This window comes from Xenopus laevis, chromosome 3S (assembly GCF_017654675.1).
Source record: "Xenopus laevis strain J_2021 chromosome 3S, Xenopus_laevis_v10.1, whole genome shotgun sequence".
In the NCBI taxonomy this organism is placed as follows: Eukaryota; Metazoa; Chordata; class Amphibia; order Anura; family Pipidae; genus Xenopus; species Xenopus laevis.
In genome coordinates this window covers 84,251,689-84,279,087 of record NC_054376.1, presented here as the reverse complement: position 1 = coordinate 84,279,087, position 27,399 = coordinate 84,251,689, and the positions used below count along the sequence as shown (strand labels likewise).

Here is a 27,399-nt window from a genome sequence, read left to right as displayed (position 1 = left end):
TGCTCATTCGCACTCTATCGCCAGGTGACAATTCGCTCTGGTGAATGGACGTTACTCTGCAAATTCAAATGCGGATTTTACTGAACGTTACCTCTTTCGCCAGACTTGCCTTCGCCAGCTCAGACCAGGCGAAGTGCAATGGAGTGCATAGATCTTCCTCAATCTTCTGTCATTTACATCATATTCTGAGTGGAAAAAGCATCAAAGTTCAAAAACCGCTGGCGTCTTTTCCTTTTTTTTAGATAGGCTGCAAAAGTACTAAAAAAACGTTTTGGGTAACCGGTTTCCCCCATCTAACATATGGAACATTAACTATACAGTGGGCTCATGTGTAGGGCATTATAACAACTCTATTTTCTTTATTAAGGTTCCCTGGACTTGTGTAATTAACAGTGGAAATGTAATGTATTTGCTGCAACATATAACATAAAGACGTCCATTCAACTTTAAATGTCCCGCTGTATGCAAATTAACCGAGTGCAAGACCTCTAGCGAATTTGCACTAAGCAGGAATGAACGCTAGCGAATCTTCGCTTTGAATTGCCGAAGTAATGATATTGAAAATTCTCCAGTGCCCGCGGTGCCCTGGACGAAACTCCGCATTTTAGTAAATAAGCGTTGTCTGAGCGAAGCGGACGCTGGCAAATTTTCACTGGTTAGTAAATCTGCCCCTATGCCTGCAGTAGAGGCCACAACAATGTCAAAAGTAAGCATTTCATATTTTGCTTCTGCACAACAAAGGCGAAACAATGGAAAAAAAAAATGGCCATCTCCTCAGGTGATGTGAGGTGATCAGTGTGCATTACCGAGAGGTGGCGCGAACAGCAGATGCAAGAAGCGCTTTAGTTTGACCCTGTCCAGCGCCTGTATCTGTAGTCTCGCAACTACAAGTCCCAAGCAATAACGGCTCGCATAACATCACAGCCCCGCGTATAATACCCTTCCCTCTGGCTTCGCCCGCCTGTCATTACGCTTTCATTGAAGGCTGCAGTTGATTGGTTCCTCTAAACAGTCCCTCCTTGAGTCGATAGCGAAGATGGCGGCGAGTGTTTTTGTGCTGTGAGCCTAGTCGTTCAGAACCATCGAGCGGTGTGACTGTATTTGTTTTATCGCTTTTGGCTCGGACATGTGGCTTCGCTGAGGAGGACGCGGTGGTTTAGCCTAGTCCGAAGCCCTGTCGGCAGTGCAGAGCGATTGTACGAGTACCGGGAGAAGGAGGCCTGAGCCGGACAGGTACCGTTCCGAAATGACTTCCGTTCGTGTGTTTGCGTGTATGTGTGTGTGCTCGCCGAGTCCCTGAGAAGGCGGAGTTTGTGTGTGTGTTTGTGAAGGCCTGCTACCTAGTCGTGTGTTTATTCGGCCTCCATTTGCAAGGCGTGTTGTGCTGCCGCTTTGGGGATACTTCTCCACCCCGGACTAGACTTGCTGCTGACAATCGCACACAGACAACTGGAAGCAAGAAGCGTTGTCGCTGCCGTGCCAATACGCGATTTCCTTCAAGCGCCACTGGCCGCATGTTAAACTTCTAGTGCTTCCTTCTGCGTACATGGGAGATAGCTGCGCACATTGAATTTGCTTGAAGGTGGGAAATCTTCCTGAACTATATAATCAACATGTCTTTGTGCTGCCACTTCCTATCAATCAATCTCATTTACTTTACATTTAATTTTATAAATGAAACCTTGCTTCCACTGAAACACACTTCATTATAGGAGTTATCTGCCACATGAGCTTTTAAGCAAAGGATTGGTTATTTTACCCCTAAACCTTGAGTACAAGACATTTTCCATAAACATGTTGCAGGTGCTTATCATTGGGGCTTTTATAGTTTCTGGGCCTCCAGTAGTTGCATGCTCTTGTTTCCTTATAGTTACAGCCCTTCTTTTTACTAAAATGATTGGTGAGTTTGTATCATAGTAGCTGCGGTTTAAAATAAAAAAAAACATCCAACAAGTTGAAACACTTGTCCTATCTACCCCTATTTGATCATTTGTCAATTATGTGAGGCCCCATATAAATAACCAGTACTGGTCCCCAAAGTTTGATGGTAGCCCTGGCTGCAAGTTTATCTTGTGTTCATATTATAGTTTCCCAGTGACTGCTAAATCGCTGCCCCCCGCCCCGCTTCCTTCTTTTACTTTGATTATTTTCCTCTCATGCTGCCGCTCCTTTTGCTATATTTTTCACTGAAGCCAAATTCACATTGGCTATAACTAAAAATTAAAAACACAGGGGTGATTTAAGACGTTGTCTGCCACCTAAATACACTTCAGAAACTGCCCCATGTGCCATAGCTTGTACAGTAACCACACACACTGCACTTGTAAACAATGGTGACTATCAAGGACATATTTTATCCTAAATACATACAGTGAGAGGCCAAAGATAGTGACATCCAAAATACATTGAATAACGTTTTTAAGTAGTGGGTATTTTTAGCTTTGGTTCAAAAATAAATGTTTAAATTGTAGAATTATTTGCAATGTGCAGAGTGTTAGTGTTATATGGTATTCAAATCATGACAGAATATCTAAAGTTTGTGTCTGTTCATAGGGCACCTGTAGAGAAACTTTTCTTGAAAACAAATAAATATATATATTTATTTTATTGTTTGTCAGATCCAGTACTGCATAGAATATAGACAGCCAGGATGATACATAGTAACTTAAGTTAAAAGGGGACATGTGACCTTAGCAAATAATTATAAATCCTATGTAAAGATGTTAGGCAAAGTAACTCCGCTTACACTATATAATCTTGATTCTTCTAGTCCTGGAAATCATATCACACATACTATATTTCAGGTTTGCACACATTTAGAAATAATGAATCCAATCATAAACTCAGGTGGTATCAGAATAAAAAACTTTTTACTGTTAAAAAAAACTATTTGGCAATTACAAATGTGTTAGCAAAAAAAAATAAGCATCCATGACAATAGTATACATACTATCCCAAGGTTTGTACAAGGCAAAAAGGAAGCAACAAGGAGCGGATATTCTTGCCACCAATGAGTATAACCCCAACGTTTTTAGAGGCCTTTGTCAAGGGAATTCTCTACATTCTTGTATCATATCACACAGGCAGGTGCCATTTTGCGGACACTGTTATTAAGGCAAATTTTGCATCATGGCAAAATCTTGTTTATGCACCAGAATGGAGTACCTGATGCCCATGGCTACACATTTAGATGGTAAGGAGAAATTTGAGGAGGGCAGTGACATATAGGAAGTGCAGAAGAGAAAGTGAAAGTAATTGCCTGCCCCTAAGGCACAGAGGAGTGGCAATTATTATTATATGATTGATGGCAGAGACTTTTAAATGGGGTTATAACCAGTATGGGTGTTTAAAAATGAAACCCAAATTATTTATTAAATTTGCAAAGGACTTTTATTATACAGCTTTTTTTTTTTTTGATTGATATAAGAGATTAATTTCACGTTATTTATTTGCACTAGCACTTTACTTAATTTATTAGCCAGCACTTCTATTAATGAATTATTATTATCATTAATCAGCCTGATTTTGCAATTCATGGTTCAATTTGACTTGGTATAGGTATAGAAACTTCTATTTGGTGGGGTTTCTTTTTTCTCAAACTATATTAATATTTTTTCATCTGACCCGGTCAGACCTCCACCTATAGCTTGGGTTAAAGAAGGATCCAATATATTTATATATACACACAGGGATACCAATCCGTGTTGTTTCTTAAACTGTGCCAGGTACTTGGATGTAGACCAGACTACTTTTGCTGCAGACCATGTCGACAGCAGCTAGATTTCCTGGTTTGAGCTTGATGCCTGTACATGTACTTGATTTTGATATGCAGTATAGGCAAATTGTTTATACTATAATATTTTTGCTACTGATAACCTGGGAGTTTTTCCAGTCAACAGTTAATTTTTGTGTGTCTTGGATATATCTACTTTCAAACTTTAGCTTACCAGTTACACTTTTAGTTTTAGATCATTTTAAGAAACATGAAGAACAAGAGATTTATGTTGGCTGGAAGTAACAAGCAGCACAAAGATGATGATGGTAAGTTTTGAAAGCACTAATGTTTGTAGTAGTGTATAATGGGGCTAAGAATTAGAGGCAATATGTTGTTTAACAAATTGGGCTTATCCTGAATACTTCTACCAGTGTTTTAATCATGAAGAATTTCTTATACTGATTAAACTATTACACGTATAGGATCCATTATCTGGAATCTTATTATCCAGAAAGTTCCAAATTACTGAAAGGCCATCTCCTATAGATAATTTCCTTTTCTCTGTAATAATTAAACAGCACCTTGATACAAACTAAGATATAATTAATCCCTATTCAAGACAAAACAATCCTTTTGGGTTTATTTCATGCTTAAATTTATTTTTTTGTTGAAAAGGATGGATATCCAAATTACAGAAGGATCATTTACCTGGAAAACCCGAGGTCCCAAGCATTTTGGATAACCGATCCTATACCTGTATTCCAATCCCCTCCCTTCAGATCAGATCCCAGACTTTAATATAGTTGGGATGACAATACAACTAAGTACCTAGTGAGACAAAAATATGAATCTTCCAACCAGACTTAAAACTTCCATATTCATAGTATATTGATAACAAAGCTATACAAAAATGTTATAAAAATAGTTAAAGGAGAAGGAAAGCTACGGAGGCATTTTATTGCCAATAGATTAGCTGCAACAGTGCAAGCTAGAATGCTATATTTATTCTCTAGAATGTTTTACCATACCTGAGTAAAAAGCTCTAGAAACTCTGTTTGTTTAGGATAGGAGCTGCAGTATTAATGTGGTGTGACATCACTTCCTGCCTGAGTCTCTCCCTGCTCTGGGCTCAGATTACAGTAGAGAAGGGAGGGAGGGGGGGGGAAGAGGAGCAAACTGAGCATGCTCTTGCCCAGGGCAATGAGGTTTAAGCTGAAGGCAGGAAGTCTGATGCAGAAGCCCATGAGTACACAATAGAAAAAGAAATGCAGTGTTTCTTTTGACAGGGGACTCAGAGCAACATTACTTTGGGGATTTACTGGTATAGTTAAATGGACCTTTCTGATAAGGCTTACTTAGTTTTAACCTTTCCTTCTCCTTTAAAAAAAAAAAAAAAAGTACAAAATACAACAGGCATTCTAATTTAATACTGTGGACTTTTCAGGCTTCATACAAAAAGTATGTTAGACACGAGCCCTATTCATTGAACTTATGCTGAACAAGGGGGAATATTGTCCCTTTAACACTGGGCTTATTTGCACCTGATTGAAGTCTAAATATATTACTGTAACATTCTAGCTAAATAAAAATATATATTAAAAAAAGCAGTTATACAATTTAATTTAAAATATTATACTGTGTTAAAGCAGCCAATAAATCTCCATAGGAATTTGGCTCACTCTGAACATTAAATATATCGCTGCATAAAAAAAAGTTTCAGCTAACATCCTTCAGTGTTAATTGTTAGGGTAATTGCACATGGGACATTTTAGCACCCACATTAAATCGTCTCAAGCACCGGCAGCAAAACACTCTTTTGTATCTTTGTATTGAAGATTCTGGTTCACAGTAAAATATTTTCATGTGTTTTTTGGCCTGTGTTTGAGACATTTGTGCAGTTGTCATAATATATAAATATAAAACTGAACTGTGTCCACCCCAAACTAGCATGCCGTCCCTACCTATATACCCTCTTTGACCCGCATAGAAAAAAAATCCCTTTGTTACTGATTATGAATTTATAAAAAATGTAAGGACTGTATTACACTTTGATAACAAAAATATTTTTGGCAGCAGGGATCAGTGACCCCTGCAGATAAAGGTGCATGACATAGCTGTTCAATAGATATAAAATGGGGTGTGGAAATAGGTGCAGTTGCAGACCCAGAGTGGCATTGAAGTTACTTCAACTGTGTGTTTGGCCAAATGCAGCATATCTTTACATATGATTACATTCTATACCTTGTAGCAAAAAGTGTAAACAACTGCATAACTTTGCATCAGGAGTGTTTAAAGGGAAAACTATACTCCCAAAATGAATACTTAAGCAACAGTTTATATAAAATAGGGATGGACTGAATCCACTATTTTGGATTCGGCAGAACCCCCGAATCCTTTGTGAAAGATTCGGCCAAATACCGAACAGAATCCGAAGCCTAATTTGCAAATGCAAATTAGGGATGGGGAAACATTTTTTACTTCGTTGTTTTGTGACAAAGTCACGTGATTTCCCTCGCCACCCCTAATTTGCATATGCAAATTAGGATTTGGTTCAGCCGGGCAGAAGGATTTGGCTGAAAAAGGCCGAATCCCGAACCGAATCCTGGATTCGGTGCATCCCTAATATAAAATGAAGTGGCATATTAAATATATACACCAGTTTGGTAAGATTCTTTAAGTAAATGTTGCCCTTTTTACATCTCTTGCCTTGAGCCACCATTTTGTGATGGTCTGTGTGCTGCCTCAGAGATCACCTGACCAGAAATACTGCAACTCTAACTATAACAGGAAGAAGTGTGAACGTAAAAGACAGAACTCTGTCAATTGGCTCATGTATGGTACCTAACATGTATGGTTTGTTTGTGTGCACCGTGAATTGTAGGATCCCAGGGGAGGCCCTTTTAAAATGGCATTTTTCTATTTGATTACCCAATGGCACATACTACAAAAAAGTATTATGAAAATGGTTTATTTACATGAAGCAGGGTTTTACAAAACCCAGCTCTTTTTAGCAGTGGTTGTTGTCTGCCCTGTATTTTGTTCTGTGCACTACTGTTGTAATCAGCGTTGCTTAACATTTGAATATTGATCATGTCCACTATGCTCGGGGGTACAACTGAGAATATTTGCCTGGCTTTCAAAACCCTTCAACATTGTCTATTTTGCAAAGTTGATAATTTTTACTTGAGTCCACCCCATCCTCACATGTCTCTTTATGTTTATGGTCTTTAAATATTCTGAAGTATCAACTTTAGTGTGATGGCAGGAAATCTGTGGGCAACGAAGTGTCTGAAAATAATTTTACAGTTCAGTCCTTCTAAAACATGTTCTAAGTAAAGCTGTGAACAGCTCTATGTAGAATAATTGTATTGCATGCAGGAAATGTCCAAGTTAAAATCTGCATCTCAAGGTATTGTATAGCCTATAGAGAAAGACAATGGAAAAATGCAAAATTAATTTAACTTCTGGGTCTGACCTATTCAATTACAATACATGAGTTTTTATATTACAGTATTCTCTATAAAAATATATTTCTGGCCTCTTGATCCACAGATGATGCAAGAGAAGATTCCACCTGGTCTAATCTTGTATCATGTTTCACAAAAGAACGGTGTCCAATATGTTTGAATTTTCTAAGAAAGGATGATGTTGCATTTCCTGAAAATTGCTACCATGCTTTCTGTTTCACCTGTATCTTAAAGTGGTCTGAAGTAAGTATGCAACTGCATTTCCTTTGCATCCTCTTTGTCAAACTAAAGATAACCCATGTGCTCCAATGTTTAGCTTATCCAAGGGAAATTTAGTAGCCTTTTGTTTTCTTTGCTGGATGGGAAATACAGTATCTAGTGAAACTACTTCCAATGGTGTCAGTAAATATACACACAGTCTGGCAATAATTCTGAAATCTAACAACATGATATTCAGTTGTGTGTGATATGGTTAACACATTTAACCTTTTTTAGAGCTACGACTGTGCAAGGAATTTGTCCAGGAGTAGCAGAAGGAATAAGTAACCTGCCATGTAACAAAGCAGTAATGAAAGAGCAGTCAAGGCCCCCTGAATTATGTGCCAAACATGTCCATTATTCTGCATTTTTAACCTAATATTTTGTTAGTTTCTATAACTAATCTTCAACTGTTCAGCAATTATTTGCTTCTCTGACTAAAGAATAGTACTATCATTAAACATTTTAATGCTTTAGTTGTCTATTACAGTGCTTTGTAACTACTGAAGAAAAAATGTATTTATTTTCTTTTCAGACTTCTACTTCATGCCCTGTTGACCGAAAGCCATTTCAAGCTGTTATGAAAATAGATAAAATTGGATGTACGAAGGTATGTATTTTTATATGTATCTGTGTGTGTGTATACACACGCACACACACGAATACTGCATATAAGTTCTTGGCAACAAAACATTTGTTGCATAGTGACCGTCCTCAGTAACAAAAAACAGAACTGCAAGTGACCCACTCCTTAAAAACAGTCCGTGCAAAAAATTGCACCAAAATGAGAGGTAACTATGGCAACCATAATAAACCATAGAGGCTGCCATCTCTATGGTATAGTGCACTACATGCTGTATGGTATAGTGTACCAATATTAATACAGATAAGAAAAAATGTTTAGAAAGTGAAGTGTAAGCATAGAGGAAAGAATTGAGGAAATAAATAGTTAAAATAATAAACAGCACTAAAACAAATTATGCTGTACACCATGACATGGTGAGTAAATGAAGTTTACAAGCTTTGCATAAAGGCTAGAAGTACTTCACCAAGGTACTGTTCATCACAGAAACTCTGTATATCCAACATAGGGTATACAATAACGAGCTGTCCACGGCACCGTTAGGGCAATCAAGGGCATCAGTTTGCTTTGTAACACCCAATATAAATAGCAGTGAGGTAGAGGTGTGCCAGAATGTATTAGAGAAGTGTTAATGGCGGAGCTCACCCGCACACAGTGCCTCACCTCGTCCGTAGCAGCTATTGCAGGATCTCGGTTACTTCGTCCGATAATTTGAATACACAGAAATACTGCCCGCTCGCAGTGCTGACAGACTTATCCATGGGAGGCCAAAGTGGTGATATCAAATAGCGGTTTTATTAAAATAGTACACAGTGGTAAAGTAATGGTGGGTGTGCAGCAAACTAATGCGTTTTGTGCACCAAAAACACGTTAGCTTGCTGCACACCCACCATTACTTTACCACTGTGTACTGTTTTCATAAAGCCGCTATTTGATATCACCACTTTGGCCTCCCGGGGAAAAGTCTGTCATCGCTGCGAGCGGGCAATATTTCTAGGTAGAGGTGTGCACTCGGGTTGATTAGAAAATGTGCTGTCCGGTTGTAAAGAAGTAGTCATATACGGTAGCTATTCTAAACACTGCAAGGACACTTTATATTTGAGTGGCCTGCAACAATAGAGTGCACATATATAGTGTGTGTGTATACATACAGGTATGGGACCTGTCATCCAGAATGATCAGGACCTGGTGTTTCCCGGATAACGGATCTTTCTGTAATTTGGATCTCCATACCGTCATACTAGAAAATCCTGTACACCTTAAATAAACCAATAGGCTGGCTTTGCTTCCATTAAGGATTATTTATATCTTAGTTTTGATCAAGTACAAGGTACTGTTTTATTATTACAGAGAAAAAGAAAATCATTTTTTAAAATTTGGATTATTTGATTATAATGGAGTCTATGGGGCAAATTCACTAAGATGCTAAGTTGCGCCAGGCGCAACTTCGCCGCACTTCGCCAGGCGTAGTTTCGCCAGGGCTCCGCAAATTCACTAAAATCCAAAGTTGCGCACAGGGGTAGCGTAAAGTTACGAAGTTGCGCTAGCGTTGTTTCGCTATATAAAGCGAAGTTACGCTAGCGAAGGCTAATTTGCATACGGCGCGAAATTCAAATTTCAATGGAGGAACACGTATCTGCACTACAAATGCCTAGAAAACCTTCAAATTTGCAAATTAAAATTTTATTTTGCCCTACACATGTGCCCACTGTCTAGGTAAGTTGCCATGAGTCAGGAAATGTAGGGGGGAGGAAGGGGAGCCCCAAAAAATTTTCGATCTTTTTCAGCCTATCAGCCATCATGTAGAAAACACGCCAGCGTTTTTTTGGGACTTAGAAAAAAAATTGACTTTTTTTTAAACAAACCCTATCTACTCTATTGCGCTTCGCCAGGTCTGAGGTGGCGAAGGAAGTCTAGCGTAAAAGGTAGCGTTCATTACACTGCGCAAGTTAGTGAATTTGCGTAGTTTCGTCGCTAGCGAAACTTCGCCTGGCGTAAGGTTGCGAAGTAACACTAGCGAAACTACGCCAGCGTTCGTTAGTGAATTTGCGCAGTAGCGAAAATGCCAAACGCTAGCGAATTAACGCTAGCGTTCGGCGCTTCGCATCTTAGTGAATTTGCCCCTATGGGAGACAGCCTTTGCGTAATTCGGATAATTTTGGGGAAAAAAAAGCACACCAAATTGGCCTTTGGGCCCCAGGTCTGAAGTTCTAATGCAACAATTCCAATGCAACTAGAGGGCTACAGATCCATAACTTGTTTAATTCAAAGGTGTGACCTCAACATTTATATTCGTACCTTTTTATACCTTACGATTGAAGATTGGGTAGCCTTCTAATCATTTGATTATATATGCAATACTTTGCTCTGTCTTCTCAAGTAAAATGGATCTAAACTAGCACAGGACACAGAGTACATAACAAATTCTCAAGAATCCCATTGTACGCTGCAAAGATTATCTGTTAAGTGCGGTTTCCTGTGCCTTTTCTCCTTTTTTAGCTTTGAATGGCTCCCCCCATGACTACACAGCAGCTTGTTTATATAAACTATGGAAGAGTTTTTGACGCAAACATACCAGTTACAGTTACACCAGTGCAGGGCAACACATTATATTTTCATTCGTTTAGGAATTAGATTAGAACGAATGGTATATTATCTTAAAGGAGAAGGAAAGGTTAAAACTAAGTAGGCCTTATCAGAAAGGTCCACCTAAATATACCAGTAAACCCTCAAAATGGTGCTGCTCTGAGTCTTCTGTCAAAAGAAACACAGCATTTCTTTCCTTCTATTGTGTACACGTGGGCTTCTGTATCAGACTTCCTGCCTTCAGCTTAAACCTCATTGCCCTGGGCAAGAGCATGCTCAGTTTGCTCCTCTTCCCCCACCCCTCCTTTCTCTACTGTAATCTGAGCCCAGAGCAGGGCGAGACTCAGGCAGGAAGTGATGTCACACCACATTAATACTGCAGCTTCTATCCTAAACAAACAGAGAGTTTCTAGAGCTTTTTACTCAGGTATGGTAAAATATTCTACAGAATAAATATTGCATTCTAGCTTGCACTATTGCAGCTAATCTATTGGCAATAAAATGTCTCCGTACCTTTACTTCTCCTTTAAGAAAAAATTTGAAAGTCTAAAATCTGATCGAATATACCCGACCTGAAAAATCAAATAGAATTCTGGGGTAAAAAAAACTCAAGACGCCAACATTTTTTTTTTTTTTTCTTCCATTGGAGTCTATAGGCATAATTTTTGCAGCGAAACTTTGTGAAACATTCACTATTATTTACATCTTTAAATAATTCAAGGGACCTCTGGCATTGGCAGGTTTTAGGTGGTGAATATTTGAATTTGAATTTTTGAACGGTCTGACTGTAATAAATCTCACATTTGAATTTGAGTTGGTAAATTTAGAACTCAAAATTGTGAGTTTTTACCAAAAATCCCAACTCCAAAATTCCAATTTGAACCTAAGTAAAATCTGTCCCTTAGTGTTACTGTTCCTTTACATAAATGAGTCAAAAACACAATGCTTGCTCGTTTCTTCATTAAGAAAAAAGATCCAGTTGTAAATCCCTAGAATACACTGTTAAATTAATTTGAAGGGGAATTTAAGAATCACGTGTTTATGGGATGATAACCGGTGTGAGTGTGGGAGGCCCTACCCCATTGTTCATTGAACGTGTTTCTTCCATGTGATAAAATATCTTATACTGCTATTGTGTCAACCCTAAACTATGGCATCAGACTCCTTTTTTTCAATTCATTTCTCAACTGCACATTGTCTACATTTCAGATCCCTGTCAAGACAAAGTTAACTAAGGAATCCAGAGAAAGATACAGCTGTGATAAGAAACAGTGCTGTTCTGTTGGTATTGAAAATGGCAAAATTTATTTCAGGTACATAAGCTCGCAACTTATTTCGGCAGCATTCTGCAGTGTTCACAGTATCTGGTTTTTTTTTTTTTTGTTTTTTTTTTCTAACATTACCTCAATGACTAGGTTTTATACTGAACATACATTTTTTAGGATTTTTTTAATAAAGAAATATGTACAGCAGTATCCTGTGTAAAATCTGGGAAAATGTAAATACTTATTTTGATATGATCTATTTTTTTATAGTGACCTGCTTTGTTTAGAGGTATAGTTTCTCCCAGTACATCTTAACTTAAAGGGGAACCATAGTGAAAGTGAAAATTTATTAAGATTCATGACACTGAAATAAGAATTTTCCTTAACTTAATATATTAAAAATTCTGATTCCTTTCTGAAATAGACTTTATATTCACTATCCCTCTCTCAGCATCTGTTTCTCTTCATTCTGTCTTCATGCTACCGTTGGAAGTTTGATTTTTAATGACCGCTCTAATATAGCCTTTGGTGGAGCTCCTTTTGCCTAAAGAGTTGTATTGGAGCTCACTATTTTAAAATCACAAGAAAGCATGTCTCCCTATATGCAGGATTTATGCTAATTTAAGGTGGCCATACATGGGCAGATTTAAGCTGCCGATATCGGTCCTTTAAACTGATTCGGCAGCTTATCTGACCGTGTATGGGGGGTGCGGAAAGACCTCCCTGATCGATATCAGGCAGGTTTGATTTTCCTTTGCGATGGACGACCTCATTGCTTCTGCCCCATTGCCATCTCTGTAATTAGCCCAATATTGTCCTGCGTTTGGTGGGCATATCGTGGAAAGATCCAGCGGATCTTAGTGTGTGTCCACCCTTCATTATTTGAGTGAGCTCTAATACATCTGCTAGGAAAGGGAGACCCTCCCCTATAAGATATATAGGATCTAACTGGCAATGAAAATCTGACACTCAACTTTTTGCATGAAGAGAATCGGATGCTGAGAAGGGGAGAGTGAAGAAAAACTTATTTCAGAAACCGTACATAATTTTTTTTTTTTGAGTATATTATGAAAATTTCTTACACACTTGATAAAGGGCTACGCCCGAAACATGTAGTGTGCCTACACTGCTAAATAAACACATTGCAGTTTAAAAATACTGCCTGGAGCTGCTTGATTCAATCTGTTTTCCTGAAAATTTCTTTCTACAGCATGATGCCTATTTTATATTTAATGTTAGTTCCCCTTTAAAAACAGATGTTAACCCATGATTAATTTATAATGCAAGCTGATTTATTAAATGGAAATGTTAACACAAATGCTACAGTTATAGTCAGATGTTCAAGATTACTATCACACACTTTAGCCTAATTTTGTCACCATTATTTTTGTAACAGCATTTGTGCCATTTGAATTAGTGACTGTGCATGAAAATGTGGGAAGCTTGTTCTAGCAAATATCTTCTCATATGGAAGAATTTTTCATTTTTTTTTCTTAGAAATTACATGTTCAGCATGCTTATTTGTTCTACATGCTGGGTTTCCCATACATGTACGCAGCATGAATTAAACTATACAGGAATATTTTGTAATGTTATAATTATATACGTATTTTGTATTTATATTTTTGCACCTTATGTTTTGGTTAACTAATATTTTCTCATTACACACACTCACTGCAATATTCTTCTTAAAAGACCTTTTAAAATCCATATTTAAAATGCTTCATGCTTTGTTTAAACAGAACTGATATAGCTGGAGAAACTCCACTTCATAATTATAAAGCCAGCACTTATGAGAAAAATCGTAAGTTTATTTATTTTTTTGTTTTAGCAAAGTTTTAGAACTTTTAAACTACTGTATATGAGTAGTGATGTTTTAAAGTCCTAACTCTAGATGTGAAAATATAATGCTAGTTAATTATTGAGGAACATTAACCAAGATTTTATATTTGTATGTGGTGTTAGTCTGTATGTTTTGATTACAGGAATGGCAGCGGCGTATTTCTAAGGCAGGAATCCTGCCCCCCCCCACTTACCTTTAAGGGGGGCATATTGCTAGTGTACAGAGTGAAATTGTCCTCTCTCACACTAGAAAATCCAAATTTTCTGGGTTTTTTTTTGCTGACCATGGTAACCTGTTGGTTGTTGCCATCAGGCAAGTTTTTCAACTTACCTCATTGTTGCAGCGCCCTTGGTATTGTGTGTACCTTTATTGCGCTGCAATAACTGCAACTAAACAAATCTGGTAGCTTTGGATAGTTCTCCATATTGAATTGGAGGATTTTTAGTCCATTTCCCGTTCAGCTTCAAAACAGGTATTTGTGGGTTTCCTTGCATGCACTTCAGGTTCTTCCACAACATTGCTATACGATTAAAGGCAGCACTTTATTCCATGTGTTCTCCTGATGGTTGAGTAATGAACACTTACATTAGCCAAAATATAAATCCTTTAATGCCTTTTGAGCCTGGGGTTCTATAAGATATTGGAGCATTATTACACTCCTTGCTCTTGGTTTAATCTTTGTTGATCAGCCACTCCTGAGAACTGAGGCTAACAAATGTGTTTTAATTGGCACTATTTGTACATGATCTTCCCAATAGTGTACTGGAGGAGTCTAAACTTTCTAGAAATGGTGTTGCAAACTTTTTTTCAGCCTAGTGAGCATCAATAACGTCAATGTTTTGTGGAGGTTTTCAAGAATCGCCTTTGAGACATGACACACTTCTCAGAACCTGCATTGTTAAAATCAGACTGGGATAGAGAAGACTCCGATTTTTGTGCTTTCATGCTTTTGGCTCATTAGGCTCTCATCTCGTTTTAAGGTGGCCATACACGGGCAGATAAAGCTGCCGATATCTGTCGTTTGGACCGATTTGACAGCTTATCTGCCCGTGTATGGGGGGCTTCCGACAGGTCATCCCGATCGATATCTGGCCACAATATCGATCGGGAAGGTTGGATTTTTACCCGACCGACCCGTCGGAGCCGCTTGGCGCATCGTAATTCGATCCGAACGCTCGAATTACCCCCGATATAGCCACGCAGTTTAGTGGCATATCGGGGAATGATCCGCTCGTTTGGCGATGTCGCCAAACGAGCGGATCTTTAAATCTATGCCCACCTTTAGGTTTTGCATGAAAAAACAATCGCATGTTAGCCCATGCTTAAGCAGAAACATTGAAAGTTTACTTTATGCTTATTTAATTTCAGGACCTTTCCTGTTCCTCTGCCTTTGTAACTTTCAAACTACTGCCTGGTTGCTAGCAAATACTTAAGAACTAGCCGTTGAAATTCTAAACTTGCTACAGGCAAAAAAAAAAAAGAATCTTTCTGCCTGGCCAAACAGTATCTGAATCCTAGTTTGCTTATGCAAGTTAGGGGTGGGAATGGGAAAACATTTTTTTACTCCCTGGTTTTGTGACAGTCATGTGATTTCCCTCCACACGTCTAATTTGCATATGCAAATTAGGATTCAAATTCTGTTTGGCTGGGCAGAAGGATTCGGCTGAATCCCAAACCGAATCCTGGATTCGATGCATCCCTAATTGCAAGTTATCTTATTCTGAGGACTACCTAATTACCCTTTTATATAATAAAAAACTTCTATCTAAATCATGGGGAAGTAGATTGGTTGAATATAAAAGAAAATTTTACCTAATATTTGTTTTGGAGGGTAATTATTCTTTAACATGTGGTAATTGTTTCTGAAACAGGGTGCTACTCTAGTCCTAAAAATACATATTAGCATTGTACATTTTTATACTAAAAGGACAATTAAATGTTAATTCAGATATTGTGTTTTGCACTAAAGACAGCAGAATCTGTGTATTTCTTGTGTATTTGCTGCTAAAATGCATTAACTTGCAGTAACTTTCTTTAACAGAGTGCAACACTGAAGAGAAAACTGACCTGAAATTGAAGGTAAATTGGAACTTTATATATTGATTTCCCTGTGAAAGAATTGTATTGATGATTCATCAGCTGCTGTTAAGCAAATATTAGGGCAATGGCACATGGGGAGGTTTGTTACCTGCATTAAAAAAAAAATCTACAGCAGGCAATGAATCTTACTGAAAATGCCTTGCTATTTACTTACCTTGTAATCACCGCAAAAAATTACTTAACTTTAGGCGATTCAGCTTAAAGCGGACCTGTCACACAGACACACAAAGATGTATAATAAAAGTCCTTTAAAAACATTAAATCCAATTTCTATTTTTTCTATTTTCTATTAAAGCATAGTTGTAAACTTATTTAAAAATCTCAGCTGTCAATCTAATATTGCCTGTCCCTCTTCTATGGCATAGAGGCGGGGCACACAATTGATTTCACTTTCCATTCAGTACTTTTAGATGTCGCAACACATACATTCCCCCGTTCTCTTCACAATTTAATTGTGTAGCCAGGGCATGGGGATGGACATCAGGTCCATTATTGAGTAATCATTGAAAATGTTTCACTACTCATCCAAGCAGCTTCTTCAGTTCAACTGATTGGTGTGGGAAATTCTCAGGATAGAAACTCTTCCACTAATCCAATCACAATGGCACATTGTAACTCTTCAAAGAGACTGACATTTGAAAATTCACAGAGGTGTAGTTACTGTGATAGGATTATCCAATGTGTCATGAGTTTATATGCCACACCAGTCAGTTGAATTGAAGAAGCTGCTCGGATGAGTAGTGAAACATCTCCAATGATTATTCAGCAAGTCCAGTTGTTTTTAGATTAACCTATACTAGATATACCTTGACCTGGATGAATGAAAATCTTCATAGTCATATTGCTATAATTATGAATTCCCAGACTGAAGGAAACTAGATTCAAATAATGTATATAGTGTAATTAAAGTTCATTCTGCTTGACTAATGTGATAAAATAGGATTTTGAATATTTTGTTTGGGTAACAGGTCCCCTTTAATCGTGGGAAAATGCAACAGGCATTTTCCCAAGATAAAGCCGAATCAGCACAAGGTTGCCAAATGAGAGGATCTTTTCCCCAATATACCAACCCAATCCGACTTGTTCAGTGTAAAAATAAAAATTTGGTAATAGGCTGTGCAAAATAAAAATAAATGTTTCTTTTATAGTTGGCCTAAAAATTGTAATGAATAAAGGCTGGAGTAACTGGATGTGTAACATAATAGCCAGAACACCTACCAATCAGAGACTTGGGGGGGCTGCACATGGGTCACAACTATTTGCTTTTGAATCTGAGCTGCATGCTAAGGATAAATTGCAAACTCACTGAACAGTTTTGTGCAATGTGCCCCCCCCCCCAAGTCGCTGCCTAATTCAAGAGTTTGATAGCTGCAGAGCAGTAAGTTTGGGTTTGGTTCTGTTATGTTAGCCATCCAGTCACTCCAGCCTTAATAGATTAAATTTTTGCCTAACTATATTACAAACATTTTTTATTTTGCACAGCCTTATCTTATTTACCCAGTTTTTATTTTTACACTGAACTGTTCCTTTAACAATAAGAAGGATGCAAAGTCTCTAAGAATTGTCCATTCTATAACATACTAAAAGTTTGGTTAAAGATGAATCACCACTTTATACAGCTAATTGCAACCAAACACTGTTAAGTGGAATTTTAGGCGATTGCTTTAATTCAGGCATTTTGGCTTTGCGCATTAAAGGCTTTTTTTAGGTCCTCCCAAAAGCATATCTGACTTTGGAGTAGACTTGTGTTTGTGTGTTTATTCATTGTCTTGCTTCCTAAACCAATTAGTGTAGAATTCATGGTTCTTAAAGGAACACTAAAACACTTTCATTTTTTGATGTTAAAGTAATAAAAATAGTAAAAATATAATGCAGTTACCCTGCACTGGTAAAACTGCTGTTTGCTTCAGAAACTATTATTTATATAAACAAGCTGCTGTGTAGCAATGGGGGCAGCCATTCAGAGGAGAAAAGGCTCAGGTTACACAGCAGATAACCTCCGTAGAACATAAGGCTGTTATCTGTGTAACAGGTGGTTGGGTTACTATCCACTGGTTTCTGTACCCAGGCAAGGAGTGCAACTCCCAGTAGGCACAATATACTTGGACTCTTTATACTCAGGTGGGGCCCCCCCTGCTTATGGTATGGAGGAAGGGATTACCACTTGGTATAAGCAGACACAGAATTCACTCTTGATCAAATAAACTTTGGGCGCCAGTGGTTCTTTAAAACAGCAGAACATTTATTGAACTAATGGTACACTTCTCAATAGTCTCACATATTCAAGATGTGTGCTCAGATGGTACACTCCACGAAGCAAATAGTGGCAGCAGGTAATTTATACACAATTGTATTACTAACAGATATTGTCTGATCATTTGTTAGTCAGCTTTGTGAATTGATACACTTTTCCAAGGATCTCTCTGTCCCCGAGTTTAACCACATGAGTCCTTAACCTGGCAGCATAGTCACACCGCAGGGTGCTAATCTCCTCATTGGAGCCTTCTCACTAACTTTCCTGAACTCTCACTCCTGTAGTGACCTATTACAGTTTCTGACCTGACGCTTGCTTCACTTATACTGAGGCCTACCTCAACCTCAGGCCCTAGCAGCAACACCCCACTTGCAATGGGTGCACTGGACAGAGGCAGAACACATGGCAACATCCCTTTTTTTTTTATAATCTCTGGGTGGGGAACTACTCCCCCTCCCCTCTGTGAAAAAGGACCCAGCCTTGCTGGCTAACACATTCCCTGGGGTATAGGAAAACCTTTACCCTTTTATAAAATGACATGTACTGGCCAGTCACTAAACTGCCAGCAGAATACGTTCACATAGGAAAAAGGAAACCAAAGAACCTAAAGGTTAGCAAAACCATATAGCCTTTTTTCAATTTCCGCCTTTGCTACTCAGCAGCTTGTTTAAATGAACTATAGTAGTGTTTCTGAAGCAAGCAGATCAGTTTTACCAGTGCAGGGCAACACTACGATATTTTCATTAATTTAAAACACATTTTTATTGTTACTCTTCCTTTAATAATGGAAAGGTGGCCAGATCCTAAGGCATCAAAGCACCACTCTACTGTGTTATGTTCTAACTGTGGAATTCTGTATTTCTTTATGCCAGACATAACAGGAGTGTTGTCCAAAGAGTTCCACTTTTGACTACTCTTCCCATATATTCCATTTCTGTCCAGTTTTTTTTTATTTTTCATATCATGTAGTTATGATGAACACTGACCTATGTTGAAGTTATGATGAATGTTTTCTGGGATGTTTTTGGGACTTCTATATAAGTTGCTGATTAGTACGGTTTATGGTTTTCTGCATTTGGAAATGATGGCTTTCACTGTGAATAATTGGCTTCATGAAGCCTTTGAAATGTTATGTAATTCTTTATAGAATATTTTAACGGCTCCCCCCCCCATCCTTCTGGAACCTCCTTTTAATCGAGTCTTGTAGAAAACCTGTTCTAAGGTTCCATATTTAGCAAGGTTTTGATTCAGCAGTCTAGGCTCTAATTCATCTCCTGAATCTAATTATCCATTACATTGGGTCAATTGAATAGCCTGATTATAGCTGTTAAGACAGCTTTGTCCTTAAACCGTAACACCAAAAAAGTAAGTTAATATAATGTACTGTTTCCCTACACTGCTACAGTTTGCAGAAACACTAATATAGTTAATATAAACAAACATGGGGACAACTATTAAAAGTACAGGTTACATAGAATATAACAGAAAAGCTTTGCAATAGAATACAATGGTATTCTCAAAATGCATCTATCTGCTAAGAAGCCTGTGCCTTTTCTCATTTTTAAGCTTGAATGGCTGCCACCAGGCTACACAATAGCCTTATTACATATACTATAGTTGTCTTTCTAAAGCAAACACATAACATTTGCTAATGCATAGCAACAGTACATTTTCATTCCTTTAAAGTGGTTGTTCACCTTCAAACAACTAGTTGTGTTCAGATAGATCACCAGAAATAATGACTGAATTTCCAATGACTTTTTATTTTCTGTCACAGTTTTTCTAATATTGAAGTGTAAAGTGTCTTTTTTTTTTTTTTTTTTAACTTTCTGAAGCAGCCCAGGGAGGCAGGGTCGCTGACCCTGTAAACTGTTCTAAATGGATACATTTAGTTTTTTTATCTTTGTCCCTGCAGAGCAGAATCTCTGGGTTTCATTTCAGTCAGCTGTTAGAATTGATACAATAGTTGCTAATAGTCAAGAGATGCTGCTGAGAAATGGATCAACTAAATGTTGCAAAATTGTAACAGTTTAGAGTCTGCACCTGAATTACTGAGCTGCCAGACTCAAACACCAGACACACGAACATTCAACTTTAAACTTAGATTTTGGAAAAACAGTAAAAAAATAAATAATGAAAGTAATTGAAAAAAGTCTTATTTCTGGGGAACAATCTGAAAACAACAACTAGTTGTTTGAAGGTGAACCACCCCTTTAAAGGAATGTTTCCTAAATATCGTGTTTTTAAAGGTCAAAGGCAAATTCAGTGAGGGGTGCCAATATGTCTGGCATCTCCCAGTTAATTCAATCTCTAATTTCCCTCCACCCACCCAGGTCTGTGCTACTTTTATGAAAAAAAATCCAGATATACTTTGGAAGACTCGCTGATGTGCAGTAGAGTAAAACTTTAGAATTTCACTGTGCAAGTCTAAACCTGCACTAGAGATGCTTGAGAAAGCTACAGACATTATTCACATAACTATAAATCCTAAACGTTTTGCCCAGGCCCAATAGTGTCTTGTCACCTGACACACATTTAAAGGGGTTGTTCACCTTCCAAACACTTTTTCAGCTCAGTTGTTTTCAGATTGTTCACCATAAATGTAGACTTTTTGCAATTGCTTTCCAGCTTTTATTTTTGTACTGTTTTTCCAAAGTTTAAAATTTTATGTTTTTGTCTCTAGTTTTTTAGCCTGGCATCTCACAAATCCAGGTGCAGATTCTCAACAGTTTGCTACATTTGTAGTTGATACATTTCTTAGCAGCATCTGTCAAACATTAACAACTATTGTATCAAGTGGAACAGCTGCTTTAAGGCAGATCAGCAGTTCCTTAAAGGAAGCTTCCAAAGCAAATGATTGCTTTCGTATACTTCGGGTGGTCCACCACTATGCTTTATCAGGCACAAATTGATGTTTTAAAGGATAAGTAAACCTTTAAAATAAGTGAATTTAAAACTGATGAGAGTGCTATTCTAAGAACTTTTGAAATTTGCCTTTATTATTTAATTCCAAGATATTAAGGGATGCATGTGCTGTTAATATGAATAAATTTTGTTACAACAGTGCCACCTGCTGGTCAGTTTCTGACCATTCTGACCACCAAGTAGTCAAGGAAGTTGTCAGGAGAAAGAAAGAGGCTGCTCTGATGTTCTACTGCTTAGGAAAGATTTGAGAAAGGTTGTTTTCCTAAGCAGATTTAGGAAGGACTGATTTCAGCGTATCTTCTTCTCTCCACCTCATTAATATTCATTAGGCGGAGAGAAGCAGGCAGTAAGCTTGTGTGCCTAAAACTTGAAGGAAACCCAGATTCTGCAGGGCCAAAGATAAAAAAATATATCAATTTAAATCCGTTTAGAGTCTGAAAACAACTGAATTGAAAAAATGTTGGAAGGTGAATATGAAACGCCGGCGGGATGGCATATGAATGGCTTCAGATTTACAAAGTCGCCTGAAGTTTCCTTTGGGGGCGACTAAGGAAATCCAAAGCGATTCGTATGCCATCCCGCCAATGATCTGTATTTCTGGGAGAATAGTCGCCCGCAGTAGAGAAGATTTGTCGCTGGGCGATTAATCTCTCCGTCTGCCACCACCCATAAGCATGGTAATTTGTGTATAGAGGTCATTACATATATCCCAGTAGGCAAAAAGTATGATCCGCACACCCTATTTATAAAGCTGATGAGAAGTGGGTTATGCTGCCTCTTTAAATTAAAGAAAATAATGAAGTAATGTGTTAATTTTGTTTTTTATGCTATGACTTGTGAACAGTGCAAAATGAATGACTCCTGTTTCCTTTTAGATCAAAAGATTAAGCTGGTCTAGTGCTTATTGCTGTGGTGGCTACTCAGACATATATCCTCCTGTAAACACATCTGGTACACCTAACCATGTTAGTAATGGGTAAGTACTGTTTGAAATGACTGGCTTTGCATTTTGTGTACTCCAAAAGTGGCTCTGTATTGTTCTAATATGCTTCAGTTTGTCACAAAATACAAAAGCACTGAATGAGTGACTGTAGCCCCAAATATAAGATCAGAGAGCATATTGAAACAAAGGTTTGAAAAAGGTATGTTAATAATTTTAGAACAGACCGCAAACTCTTCGATAAACTGCAATATACTGTATCTTAACAATCTGCACATGCAGTATACAGACTTTTTGGTTGTCTCACAAAAGATGTGAGATAAATGTATTCAGAAATCACAAATGGGATTTCCACAATGTTTATTAATATAACGGCAGGGCTGTTTATATAACAGTGCTGTTTAACTGGATTTGATGTTGTGCCCAATACTTAAAACAATGGTACACAGAGCAGTTTGAGCCATATTTAAGTAAAACGATTTTAACGCAATTTTAGGGTAATTTCTATTGAGTTTGCTGTTTCAGGCACCAAACCAGCCCTATGTGTCCTTAACATTCTGCATTACCCTGATTTTTACTTCTTGTAAATTAGTGATTTTTAAATAAATAAAATGTAGCACTATCTTAGCAACTCTGGTCAAATCTGCGTTATAGTGAAATTGTACAAACGGTTGCATTATCATGTTTTGACAAACAATTCTTTCATAAATATTGACATCACTAAGGGCACCCACAATACAAAAATCAATATACTAAAAGGAGAAATAAATCCTCACCCTTACTCCTATTCCATACTTGCAATGTCTATTGCACTGAAAATTTACCTCATATATGAGATCTGCCATAGACATGCAGAGTTGCCCAACATTTTACAGGTACCATATTCTCCCATTATATTTCCTCTTGGGTCACTTCTGTCTACACTGAGCTTGCAGGAACATGCACAGTTGAAGCTGATCTTGGGCCTTACTTCAGCTGTGCACACTCATGCAAGCATCATTTGGCAAAACTAACACTAGAATATTTAAGAGCAGATTTTAAAAAGAATATGTCTAACTATCCAGGTCATGATATAAAGTATCTAGTAGAATTGAACTGAAGAAGCCACTCAGATGAGTGGTAAAACATTTTCAAGAAAAACTCTAAATGTCCAGTTGCCATGCTACTAGATATTCCAAATATTCCAAAAAATAAAATACAATGGGAATTCGTAAAACTGAAAGGAGAAATCAACCTGTGGGGAAAAAAACCCCGTACCCCCCACCCGAGGTAGACCTCCCCCCAGGCTAACTAACCCCCCCCCCGGGACATGCCACATACTCCATACTTACCCCTCGACACAGATTCTTCCAGCGAAGTTCCACGCGTCCATCTTCTCCGGTCCTCGGTAAGCTGACTGGGAGATCGGCAACTTCCGTGTAATTCGGCGCATGTGCAGTTGCGCAAATCTGAAAGCTGCTCCAACTGCAAATGCAAAGAAATACAGATCTCGCAGTTAGCTTACAGAGGACACAGAAGATGGACCCATGGAACTTCGCTGGAAGAATCTGTGCTGAGGCGTAAGTATGGGGCATTCCCGGGGGGGGGGAATTAGCCTGGGGGGAGCAGGGAGGGAGGTCTACCTGGGGTGGGGGTTAGGGTTTTTTTCCCCCCCACAGGTTGATTTCTCCTTTAAGGAAAGCGGGGGTAGAATGGTTAAATAGTCGTTTTATTCTCTTCTTTCTTTCTTCAATAAACTCACATTTGCCCTTTAAAACGGTAGGCCCAAACATGCTTTTGTGACTATTTAAATTTATTTCTATATGTATGTACTATTCCTTTTATTTGTAATCTCTTGTGTGAAAATTTTGTAAAATCCAAGATCCTAAATGAAGGTTAACCTTTTTCTTGTTTGTTGAGAGAATAAACTTGACATTGCTTATAGCTAAAATAAAAATTTTATATAAACTTCATCACTCTGAAATAAGAAACTTTCTAAATATAATCCATTAAACATTCTGTACCATTTCTTTCTTTTCTCTTCATGCAAAAGGTGGAGTTAGTTTTTGATTGACAAATATAACACATCCCTTGGGGGTGGGTTACACCCTTTGTCTAAAAGATGTATTAGAGCTTACTCTTTTTAGGGTAAGGGCACACCTGGCGATTCAGGGACATTTAGTCGCCTGGCGACTAATCACTTCTTCTTTGGGGCGACCACGGATTTTCTCGTGAGGTGACTGTGGAATACGAAGTGCTGCCTGTGCCATGCTGCAGGCGTTTTTTCATTATAGCCTGTGGAAGACAGAGGGAAGCCGTTCGGGGAGATTAGTCTCCCCAAAGAAGAGGCGATTAGTCGCCAGGTGACTAAATCTCACCGAATCGCCAGGTGTGCCCTTACCCTAAAATAGCTGGCCCGCCTGCATGCAGGGTGTGTGCCAAAGTTAGTTATGTTGTTATCTTTTGTTTGTGGTTGAGTTGGTTATTTGAGTAAGCTCTAAAACATCTACTAAGAAAGGGAGACCCCTGTCAATCAACATATGATCCAGACCTCTGCATGAAGAGAGCACAGAGAGTGACAAATTGCAGAGAATGAGATACTGAAGAATAACTTGATTATTTCAGAAATGGTAGAGAATCTCTATTTGACTAAATTTAGAAAGTGTATTATTTCAGTCAGATGAAGCTTATATTTATTTATTTATTTTTTGCTATAGATCCCCTTTAATGGCATTTATTGTACGCTTTTTATCAGTAAATACTAGTGCAAGTAATTCACTTTCCTGTAAAAGTTGGATTCCCACTCAAATCATTGCACCATCATCAGTGTATAGATTCTAAGCAATGTTCTATTTTCAATTTAGCTGCATATGCAAAGAATCTCACTTGTGCACTCTTTTAAAAACTGTGACCAGGGTTCTTCCCATGTGGGAAAAAAAATAGGTGCTGTCCCATCCTATTAGCGCTGCTTTTGTAAGAGCCAATATGGCTGAAAGCAAAGCATGCCATCCTACTGGCTTCAGAGAGAAAAAAATCTAACATAGTGCCTGAGGGGGGTACGAAGGCAAGCTGGGCAGGGGAAAATTGCTGAACTATGCGACTGGCAAAAATGCCCTTGGGAAAACGCTTTAGGACTCGCTGAGTTTAAAAAAAAAAAAATAGACCTTGAATCTTATGATTAAAGGTAGTATTTGTCTGTAATTAAAAAGCTTTAAACTAGCTTTTACCCTCTTTACTTGGTGCTGTTAATATTTGCTTGATAATAAAAAAATGACCCCACGTGATAACAAAATGTTCAGTTTCTTTAACAAGACTCTAAAGCTGGCCATAGACGCAAAGATCTGATGATTTGTATGGTTTTCAGACTGTGTGTGGAGAGTCCTGACATTTTTCGTCCGGCAGAGATCGGTCGTTTGGTCGATCGGACAGGTTAAAAGATTTGTCGGCTGGCGATAATATCTCTGCATGTGTTGCCAATTGTACGGTTTTCAGTGGGTCGCTAGTTTTTGTCGTACGATTGCTTTCAGGGGCAGAACATCGGCTGATCTGTTCTTTTCTACATTATTTGATCGGAATGGTTAGTGGCAGGTCACGAGATGGGGAAGTCCGATGGTATGATGATTTGTACAATCGGATCTTTGCGTCTATGGCCAGCTTAATAGTTCTTACAGAAATACTGTAGGTAGGCCACATGAGTCTGTGCTAGCAAAATTTAAACTACTCTTTGTGGTCATAATCCACTCAATTCTCCCAAATGTTGGTGAGCTTGCAAACTATTGAATTGACCATGCTATTCTAGAGTTGTCTGTCAGTGTATAAGCAGAAGCAGATAATTCATAACGGGAACTCCTTTAAATACCAGTTTTCATGCTGTGGAAAACTTACAAAATAGTACTATGCAACTAATAATCTGGAAAGGTTGATATAGTTTCGAAGGCCATTACTTTAAGTGGTGTTATATTTCTGAGTGGCTAAAACACCAGATAGCTTCTCATGTTGCTGCACATTTTCAAGATATGCCTTCTACAAAAAGCTAAAAATTCTTTCTTTTCCCACTGATAAAAAGGTGAGACTGGCAGACCTGCATGATTGAGCGTGGTATGGTTTATGATGAGCATATGAGTCAGATTTGTATTTTCTTGTGACTGCTTCCTAAAGGAATCTGTTGTAAAACTTGCAATAAAGTTACCAAAGGAAGCCCGGTTGTGATGTGTGGGTTGGCAATAAATCAACTTGCACTCGATCCTAACCTACCTGCCCATCTCACATCACAAAAGGGCCAAGGCAGAGCAAGCACATGTCTAAATTCAGGGTGCAAAAGGCTGAAGCGGGACATATTAAGGACACTGGCCAGTTGTGTGTGGTTGAAAAAGTTCATCCAGACCTTTGGGTTTTGGGCCAAACTGCTCAAACAGCTAGTTTTAATTGAGAAAAATAACAATTTATGCTCTCTGCAAGGTTTTAGCCCATGTTGAAGGGCTGTGATTATTGGCAGACCATCTCCTGTAATCTTTCAGCTGATATATCTGATTGGCTCTGTTTTCTGCACCTGCAGTTTGACCGTTCAACATTTTATTGCAGAACTAGAATCTTTCCAGCACATCCCATTAAACAAGGAAGTAATTCTGTAAGAGGCTGATTAAAAGCAACTTTTGACTGGTTGTTAAAGGGATGTGATCATGGCAAAAAATGTTTGTTTTTTTTAAAACGCATCAGTTAATAGTGCTGCTCCAGCAGAATTCTGCACTGAAATCTGTTTCTCAAAAGAGCAAACAGATATTTTCATATTTAATTTTGAAATCTGACATGGGACTAGACATAGTGTCCGTTTCCCAGCTGCCCCAAGTCATGCTCTGATAAACTTCAGTCACTCTTTACTGCTGTACTGCAAGTTAGAGTGATATCATCCTTAAGACCCCCCCCCCAGCAGCCTAACAGAACAGTGGCAAGGTAACAAGATAGCAGCTCCCTAACACAAGATAAGAGCTGCCAGGTAGATCTAAGACCAGCACTCAATAGAAAAAGCCAGGTGCCACTGCGTCACATTCAGTTACAATGATTAGGAGAAACAGCCTGCCAGAAAGCAGTTCCATTCTTAAGTGCTGGATCTTTCTGAAAGCACATGACCAGGCAAAATGACCTGAGATGGCTGCCTACACACCAATATTACAAAATTTCATTCGTAAACCAGCAAGTGTATTTTTTTTAGTTGTATTGTAGAGTGAAATATTTGCAGTATAAAAAGTGTAATTAGAAATAGAAAATACACTTATTAACTTGCCCAACTCAAAGTTGTCAACTTGTATCAGTCTGGAAGGGTTTATAAGGCAGCTTCCAAGTTCTCATTGAAACCCCCCCAATTTTATAAAACCTACATCTTGACAGGTTTTAGGTAGAAATCTCTGAAAATGTATCGGTCCTTAAATGCCAATGTAGTAGTCAATGCAACATTTCTCCATGAAAACAAAACCATAATTGTCCATT

General features: G+C 38.2%; 1 protein-coding gene across 4 annotated transcripts in view; it reads left to right on the top strand.

Moving 5' to 3' along the window:
- The first annotated feature begins 828 nt into the window (after nt 1-828).
- Nucleotides 829-27,399, top strand: part of scaf11.S (SR-related CTD-associated factor 11 S homeolog) — a 51,277-nt gene continuing 24,706 nt past the window's right edge. The window contains exons 1-8 of one of the 4 annotated variants that reach the window (XM_018253975.2): nt 829-1,233; nt 3,963-4,041; nt 7,268-7,425; nt 7,976-8,050; nt 11,819-11,922; nt 13,617-13,678; nt 15,759-15,796; nt 21,872-21,972. In XM_018253975.2, coding sequence (XP_018109464.1) covers nt 3,984-4,041; nt 7,268-7,425; nt 7,976-8,050; nt 11,819-11,922; nt 13,617-13,678; nt 15,759-15,796; nt 21,872-21,972 — 596 coding nt within the window. In that variant the 5' untranslated portion in view covers nt 829-1,233; nt 3,963-3,983. 4 annotated transcript variants of the gene reach the window in all.